This window comes from Acanthisitta chloris, unplaced genomic scaffold, assembly GCF_000695815.1.
Source record: "Acanthisitta chloris isolate BGI_N310 unplaced genomic scaffold, ASM69581v1 scaffold33581, whole genome shotgun sequence".
NCBI classification, from domain to species: Eukaryota; Metazoa; Chordata; class Aves; order Passeriformes; family Acanthisittidae; genus Acanthisitta; species Acanthisitta chloris.
Window position 1 is genome coordinate 6,763 of NW_008658278.1, and position 9,204 is coordinate 15,966.

General features: G+C 49.4%; 1 protein-coding gene across 1 annotated transcript; it reads right to left on the reverse strand.

Annotated features, from left to right (window-relative positions):
* Window positions 1–2,859: 2,859 nt before the first annotated feature.
* LOC103812044 (lymphocyte antigen 6E) lies at window positions 2,860–9,179 on the reverse strand. Its single transcript, XM_009085049.1, has 3 exons — window positions 9,108–9,179; window positions 4,657–4,776; window positions 2,860–3,342 (listed from the first exon to the last, which is right to left on the reverse strand). Exons 1-3 carry the CDS (start codon window positions 9,157–9,159, stop codon window positions 3,134–3,136), a joined length of 381 nt encoding a protein of 126 aa, XP_009083297.1. The 5' UTR covers window positions 9,160–9,179; the 3' UTR covers window positions 2,860–3,133.
* Between the last annotated feature and the right edge of the window lie 25 nt (window positions 9,180–9,204).

The following is a 9,204-nucleotide window of genomic DNA, read 5'->3' on the forward strand; positions in this document are numbered from 1 at the left end:
GAGCATTTTTAGACAACACACAAAAGTTAGAGCCCTTGGAGGTGTAAGTGGTAGTTGGCAGCAGCAGCTGCTGGTCAAATACAGCCATTTCCAGGCTGGAAGCACTGAAACCATTAACATGCTCCAAAATGGGCAGGAATTTCACTTCAGCTCCTCTTATTTTTCCAGTCCAAACTATTCCAGGATATTTTATGCTGACAGGGAGCAAATCTGCCTTGCCCTTAACCTCTTGTCTTGTCAGACAAGGTGAATATCTGAGTTTTCTGCTCAGATTTTCACCTCTTCATCCCAGAGTCCCCAGAAACACATTCAAAACACTTCAGGGCTTTCCCACTGTGGCCCTCAAGTTCCAAATCCAACACTTTGTGTAACAACCCACCAGTTTTAATGCTTTATAAGTGCTGAGTTCTTCTTATTATCTTATTATTAATGTTTTTAATTACTTCAGCTGCCCATTTTCAGGTCTTTCCCTCCTGGGCTTGACAACAGCTGAGGGTTTTCCATGGATTCTCATCCTGGGGATGCTGGGGCACAAAAAAAATCTCCCTAGAAGGACCAGGAATACTGACAGTTGGTGATAAAATGCTTGGGATTAAGCTGTGCCAAGCTGTCACAGTCTCCCCCTCTCTCTCTCAATCAGCCACTTATCTATCAAACAGATCTTTGCCACAGGTGTTCAAAAGGAAAAACTGAATCTCTTTTCCCCTATCCTAAGGGTCCACATGAGGAGGAAAGAGAAAGAGAAGAGGAAACTCAATTCTCTTCATCATCTATAGCTCAAGAACAAGTGTGACCTGACCTTCAGCTCTGTCCCCTGGCAATGCTCCTCCTACCACCCTTCCCTCCCTTGCACAACCAAATCCTTGGCACCAACAGCCTCTGAAATGCTGGGATAGGAAGGAAATTGCCATTGGAGGACACAACCAGGTTTTGTGGCTTCAGCCCATGGGGTTGTCCAATGTGAGAACCTCATAAAGGCATGGACACAGCTATGCTGATGGTTTCTAAGTTTAGCTCTTTGCTAAAGGTTTTTGAGGGCAATTGAGTCCAAAACCAAATCCAAACCCTTTATCTAGGTGGGCAGAAAAGTTACAGTCCCAGAATTTCCAGGTAGAGTACTCTGGGTGCCACCTTGGGGTCACAGCAAATGTTGAGGGCCAAATCAACCCAGCAAACAAGGTGTTGTGAAGCCTTTTGGGAGGAAGGCTGAGGCACAGGGAAACTGGGGAATATTTCCCTCATTTTTAGTAACTTTTCCCCCCAGTTTTCCCTGTGCTCCACATGCATAGCAGAGGTTTGTGGTGCACCTCAAGCCCTGTGGTCCCAGCAGACCCCAGGAGGGGAGGGAGGATGCATTAACCAGAGGAAGGCACATCTCAAGACCAACCCCAGTGCTGAATTCCTACCAAACTCATCACCTAGTTGCAGGTCACATGCTGATGACCTGTCCCTCCTGTTGGAAAGGTGTCATTAAACATCTGTGTCATTTTAATTAGAAGACGAGGAGAAGGAGGAGGGGGGAAAAAAACCCCATGAAACCACTTTTGTTGCAAATATCTTTATACACCTGCCCAATATCTTCCAGGAGAAGCTGTCTAACACTCACTGAAGTGGGGACAGAGGTATAATTAAACAGTGTGTGTGCAGCTTTTGCTGGTCTTTTGACACAAAACAGGAGAAACACAAACAAGGAAGTTATGGCTAAAGAGTGCCAATGCTACACCTGTTTTTTTGCTGCTAGAAAGACTAAAAAAAGCCCAGTGCACCTCTAGCAATCAAGTGGAAGTGACAAGAAGCTTTCACCTGGCAGTTTAAGGCTGAATTTTGGCTTGGTTGGTGTCTAGCAGGTCCACAGGTAAGCAAAGTAGGTAAGACAGATGACACAGAGATGGCAGGAGGCCACATCTCCCATGGGACTGCTGAGAACTTCTAGGAGTAACATTGCTGAAAGACCTGGGGAAGATCCTGGGATCTGAGGGACAGCAGGAGTGGCAGGTTGGGTGGTGAAGGTCACCTTCAGCACAGTCCATGTGCACCATCAGGCATTGCAGGTTGAACCTAAAGATCTGGTAGCACTGATAGCTTTGCCTCTGACCTCACTACCTTCTGCAGACAGACCTGTTGCTCTGGTTCAGTTAGGTATTGATGTTCTTGGCTATCACAAGTCCAAAGTGGGCATGTTGAGGCACAGAGTCTTTGTAGCATGCAGATGACAGGTCCTGCTCCCAGTGCACTTGCTCCATTATGAAGAACAGGGTTGATTCAGCCCCCCAAAAAATAGAGTTTTCACTAAAATGCACCTGGAAAAGGCAATTCCCAAGAGAGGTGAGACAAGCTGGCCCGGGGGTGTTTACCAGAAAGGACAGCAACAGGGAGGAGGTGAATTTGCTGCTCAGAGGTTAACTGGAAGGAATGTTGACATGAAGCACTCCAATGCTGCTGGAGAGGGTGAGAGGCCCTCGTGCCAGGCACACTGCTTGGCTTTTCCATGTCTAATCTTTGTCTGGAGCAAGGAAACACACAGAGCACACGTCCCACCTCAGGTAACAACAGGAGCATGTTTATTCAGGTCTGGCACTTACAGAGCTCAGAAGGACAACGTACACGTCATTTGCTTTCCAGAAAAGTCAGCCCAGGATCAGAAGAAACCAAACTAGTTTATAAAAAGAGACTTGCAGCTGCAAGGGGCCAGGAATGTGTCTCCCTTTAGATCATGCATTCCCCAGGCCTGTGCCACCCAAGGCTGGTGCCAGGCACCTCCATGGAGGAATGTCTGAACGCTGGACCCGGTGGTGTGGGGGTTAACTGGTTCTTGGAGAGTCCCAGCCTTGGTTTACCAACCTTAGAAATGAGGGGGGTTATTAGGTATAAAAGCAGAAACCCTTCCAAAACGATCCACCTTTGCCCAGGAGGTGTGAGAGTGCAGTGGGGTTATATGTCCACAGAAGAAGAAGAAGAGCTTGGCCAAACCACCCAGGTCTCTGATGCTTGGAAGAGCATAAAGTCTGGGAAACAATCACCTTGGAAGCCTGCTGAGAAGTAGAGGATCTCTTTGCAGACAGCAACAGAGAAGATATTGGCTAATGAGACCCACAACAACCTGTGGAAGGTGGCTCTTCCTCAGCCAAGCCCATCACTCCCGAGCCCGGAGGACGTAGATGAAGCTGATGAGGACCCCCAAGGCCAGGAGTGTGGAGCTGGCTTTGACACTGCTGGTGCCACTGATGTTGCAGAGGAAGGAGTCACAGCAGTACACGGAGGCAGCTGCTATCCCAACGTTAATCCCAGCACTGGGGCAGATAGGGGAACATCCTTTCGAGATGGACTGGCCAGACTTGCCACCTGGATTGGGGTTGGGGTGAGATGAAAAAGAAGAAAAGGAAAAGGAGACAGATGTTGAAGGTGTTTCTTGGCTTCGTGATCATCTGTTCTGCTAAAGGAAGCAACAGCACAGAAATAGCTCAAGAGTCTCAGGTGGCACAGAGAGGATGAAGTGTTTCTTGGTGTCAGGCTCTGATGGTGACCTCAGCCACCCACACATTTCATAGTTTCATAGTATGTTAAGGGCTTGGAATGGACCTTAGAGATCACCCAGTCCCAACCCCTTGCCCTGGGCAGAGACACCTCCCACCAGAACAGGTTGCTCAAGGCTTTATCCAACCTGGCTGTGAACACTGCCAGGGTTGGGGCAGCCACAGCCTCCCTGGGCAACCTGTGCCAGTGTCTCACCACCCTCATAGCAAAAAAACTTCTCCCTGATATCTAATCTAACTGTCTCCGCTTTCAATTTCAAGGAACACCCATGACAACCTCCCCCACAGACCCTAGAGGCCACACAACACCTCAGGGCTGTTGGCTATGTTTGGCCACAACAGCTCTGATGAGGAATCTTAAAAATCTCACTCAAGCTTCACCCTGAGACTCCTTAAAGGAGACAGAGAGCACCATAGAGTGTATAGAGCACCAGGGAGGCACTTGTGAGCCAAGTCTGTGCTTCCAGAGAGGCACATTAAGGGGCAGGAAAGAGGAAACCATTAGATTGTCTATAAAAGCTCCCAGACCTCTGTGCATTCATGACCCACCCACGCTGCAGCCTCAGGCATGCAACACCCCCTCCTCCTGCAAGGCACAGGCTCTGGGCTCTGCAAAGGCACCAGGAGACAAACCAGAGCAACCTGCTCCTCTTGGGAGCAGCAGTTGGGAAGCACAGACTCCCCCCAAACATTTCCTGGCACTCAAGGAGGAAAACCTCCAAATCTTCCTTCCCATCGCATCCACAGAAAGGGAAGAAGGAAAAGGGGATAAACAACCCAAACACAATGCAAAAAGCAGGAACAGCAATCCTGGAGCTTCCTCCAGAGGAAGGCTGCAACATCCTCCACGCTTTCACTTATTCATCAGCAACCTCCCCACCCCCAGGCTGAAATTCCCCTCGGACTCTTGGAGTCTGTGCAGACACGTGGGCTCTAACGTGACTCCTCCTGGCAGTAGCAAGTCCCTCCTCGAAATTCCCGTGGGATGGTCCAACACTCAGTTGCTAAGCAGAACTTTCCCTTTTTTTCCCCCCAGCTAAAGGAAGGATAACCTCCCTTCAGCTCAGCAGGTGACCCAGGAGAGCAGCCAAGAGGAGCAGGAGAAGATCCTGTCAGCACTCACCGAGTCCCACTCCGACATACGTCGTCACGCAGTGGTTTTCATTCTCCCCACACTTGACAGGCTTCAGGCAGGCCCAGTTGGAGGAGGCATCAGAGCAGGAGAAGCAGATGAGTGTGTGGGCTGCAAGAGAAAGGCAACACCTCAGTTAGGGGCTGGTGGGAAGATCTCCTCACTTGGTGGTCCCCACCTCCAACACATGACATGCATCACAGCTGGCTACAGCCACACTTCCTATTTTGGCTGTATCAACCTGAAATAGTGTTTTTCTTCCCAAAAATTTGGCCAAGTGAAGGGTTCAAGCATAAGGGATACATTTCCAGCTCCTGGGAGGATCAGTTGTCAGCTAAAGCATCAATCCCACCACAGCCTGGTACTTTCTGGCACCTCCCTGTTTGCAACTAGGTGATCTTTAAGGTCCCTTCCAAGCAAACCCATTCTGTGATTGATTCTATTACATTGATGTCCAATGCTCCAGGTGTGCCCATGGCTTCCAGTTTTCCATGACCTGCCTTTGGGCTAGAGCACATGGTGGAAATGGTTTCTCAGCTAGAGCAAGCCCAGCAGTGCAGCAAGACCTGCAAGGACTTGCACCCTCTCCCCACTCAGGGAGTCACAGCACTATGAAAGCAGCTTACGCATCCAACCTTTTTAATTTGGAGCAGGAGCATTAATTTGGATCCTCCCTCCATGGCAGGTCCCCATAAATCATAGAATCATGGAATCATTTTGGCTGGAAAAGACCTCTAAGGTCATCGAGTCCAACTATTAACCTAACACCAGGTCCACCACTAAACCATGTCCCTCAGCACCTCATCCACATATTTTTTGATCACTTCCAGGGATAGTGATTGCACCACTGTCCTTCACAGCCTCTTGCAATGTTTGGACATCCTTTCAGTAAAGACATTTTGTCCTAATTTCCAAGCTAAACCTCCACTGGAGCAACTTGAGGACTTTTCTGGTTCATCCTACACCAGCAGGATTGCACTGACTCCCATCCCTTATCCGTCAGATCTACCCAAGATAGAGGAAAGATTGGGAAACAGCATTCAGGGATGGGAAATGGTTGTGGAAACAGCCTGGACCAGTGACTCAGCAGGGACATAGGCACTTTGCAATGGATGGATGATCTCTGCATTTTACATACAAGAACATCTCATCCACACTGCAACTGTTGACCTACATATGCAGACAGGTCTGTTCCAAATGTTTCACAGGCTCTGATTTTTGAGCTCTCAGACAGCCCTTCCATGAGGAACTGCTGCTCTCTTCTGTGTTTATAGGATGCAAAGCACAGTGGGGGCTGATTCAGGATGGGAAATGCAAGGCAGCATCATTCCTAGTAAGGATGGAATCATAGAATAGTTTGGATTGAAAGGGACCTGACAGATCATTCATTTCCAACCCCATGCCATGGGCAGAGACACCTTCCACTAGAGCAGGTTGTTTCAAGCCCCATCCAACCTGGCCTGGAACATTTCCAGGGATGAAGCAGCCACAGCTTCTCTGGGCAACCAGTGCCAGTGCCTCACCACCCTCCCAGGGAAGGATTTCTTCCCAATACCTCATCTAAACCTACTCTCTTTCAGTTTGAAGCCATTTCTGCTTGTCCTATCACTACATGCCCTTGTAAAAAGTCCCTCTCCAGTTTTCTTGTAGGCTTCCTTCAGGTATTACCCTAAGAAGGTGCAGCCAGTGAAGCTCTGGGAGAGCTCACTGAGGCTCAGCATTCCTGTCATGGAGTATTTTGAAAAGTAAGTTGGACAAATACTGCTCAGCAGCTGTCCCACTCTGCCCTGGGACTGCACAATGCCTTGAGGTTCTTCTCAATCCTGTTTCTCTGAGGAAAATAAAAGGTTTCTACAAGAAAATTGAGAGCAAACAATCGTTTTTAGACGACTAACAATTGTCTTCAGAGGAATGACTTCAGAGCAAACACAGTCACAGTGGGGAAAGAAACCAAAACATAATCTCAGAGAAGCAGATTAAAGGTTAGTGGGAGATCCTGAATGTCACAACAGGGCAGCCAAACGACTCTGCTTTGGAATCCAAGCCAACACCACAACCCCTAAGCAAGAATTTCCTGGCCTGTCTCATACATTCTCCAAGGATCATCACTCTGGCAACGATCCTTGCAACAAACCTGAGTACACCAATGCAGCACCCAGGATTACAGGGCCAGCAGTTGAGTCAAAAGCCCCAGGAGAGATTCCTCAGTGCACCTTGCCTCTGGATTTAGGAGAGGGGGGAGGAGGATGGAACCAGCCATTGAGTCATTGTCCCTTGCTGAACTCTCTGGGTTGGCCAATACTCCATGTGGGACGTCAGAGTGAAGCTCAGTTCTCCTGATCCCTTATCCCACTCCTGCTTAAGTCTCAGGTGACCTGTCCCAAACCCTTCACCTTGCAACCACCCTGAGGAGGCAAATTGACTCATCCTATTTCCCAGGAAACAGCTGCAACAGGGAATGAAGTGAATTACAGCCTTCCTGTGGGCATTACAGCAGGACATATGTCTCCATATGGATTTGCTCATTATGCTGAAGGCATGAGCTGAGTGCCACAATGAAATTCATTAAGCCTTGAGAGATTCCAGATCCAAACACACCAGAAATATTTGTACATGACACTGAAATGCTGTTAGGCATGAAATCCTCTGCCACATGACTAAATCCATGCTCCTACCCTAGCATCTCCCCATGTTTTCCTTTGTCACACCTACCTACCACTCCTTGTCTTAACAGAGCCAGAATCTTTCCAGGAGAGGTTTGTCTTCCAATACAGTTTGAGAGAGGAAATAATCAGTCACTTTCTGCCCCCTAAACTACTTAAATAACCCACTGCAGAGTTAGGAGAGGACAAGCAGGTTGTGTGTGTTAGACAAAAGGCACAAGAGGGGTGGCAGAATTAATCTCATGCAGAGACAGAGCAAAGAGTTGGAGCTCAAGGCTACAAGAAAAAAAAAAGCAGAAGAAAAAACCAACCCCAAGACTGAACAATGCAAAAGAGAAGCCTAGTTTTCACCAAAGAAAGAATTTGCCTGTTTGTTTGTTTGCTGCTTGGCTCCTCCGAGGAACAAAGAGCTCCCAAAAGCGAGCACAGCATTTGGGGGAATTCCCAAAGATAAGAGGTTGCAAAGAGCAACCAAAGGGGAAGGGGGAAAAAGCCTTTACAATTTACAAACCCATTCCTTAGCTCGGCAGCACCGGGGAAAATGCTGTTGCTTCGTTAGCTTTTTCATTCATCCCCGATGCCAAACACTCCCTTTCCATTCTCTTAAGACCAAATCCTTATCAAGATCCATAGAGAACAAACATTTTTGAGCAGAGGGTAAAGCATTTCTGTAAAATACCCCCCTGGAGAAGCTGGAAGTGTTTGGGGATCAAACTACCTGCAACAAACCTTTCTGTCTGGCTGAGAACTTTTAAAGCTGGAAGATTTTTTTGTGGACTAGGGGAGAGATGAAACCTTTTACTACCTTGGCCTGGTCAGCCCATCCTCCCAGCTGGAACCCAGCATATGCCAGCTGGGATCTGACCGAGCCTCAACGCTTGAATTGCCACTTTCTTCCCGGATCCCACTGGGAGGAGGGAATGGGAAGGGCAGCAACCAACTAGTTTCTTCTCCCTGCTGTCCTCAGGAGACAAGAAGGGCCCATGTTTGCTGAGCAGGGGCTCTGAGAGGCCAAAACTCTGCTGTCTGCTCTTTGTTTAACTTCTCCAAGCACCAACCTATGGAAACAATATGTGGTTTTGCACAGCCCCGTGGAGTTTGGAGATATGAAGGCGATGGGAAGGAGGGGGTGACAGGCCCTGTCACTTGGACAACTTGGCAGTTTAATGCCCAGCAACACGTTCTCCCCAGGTTCTTCCTAGGCTCAGTGGCAGCTCCAAGATGAGACCCACAGGGCACTGTCCCTTATGGATCATCACCCCACGCGTTGGCACCGCAGCCTGCCCCGAAGGATGCTCAGAGGGGGTGGCAGGAGCAGAATCTCCAGTGGCTGTGCCCAGACTTTGCTCCATCAGCCATTGCCAGGGTTGGGCTCCATCTCCCCTCGGCTGCATCTCCACGCCGTTATCCCAGCTCTCTGCACCCACAAGAGGAACCTCAGCCGGCCCTGCTCTTTGTTCAAGCTGCGACTGGGAAAAGCTCCAGAAAATCCACCCGCAGAGCTGAAGATGCTCAGCTATTCCTACAGGCAGCGAAACCCCAAAGTTCACGCTCCAAGAGGGACACTGCTGCCAAGCACGTCTCGGAAAGATACACCCCCTCCCCAAATCCCACTCCAAACCCTAACACGGCTCCACACTGCTCCCCCCACCTCTCTGCAACCCCCCGCAAACCTCCAACTTCAGAGCTCACCCCGCAAAACGCATCGCTCCCCACCCCCGCGGCCCCAGAGAGAGCTCGCGCAGAGGTGATGCTGGTGACAGCATCCCTGTCCCTTACCCCTCTCCACGCACAGCACCGCGGCCAGCACGGCGAGCAGCAGAGCCTTCATGGTGCGGCGATGTGAGGGCGATGCGCGGCTGAGGCGCAGCGCGGG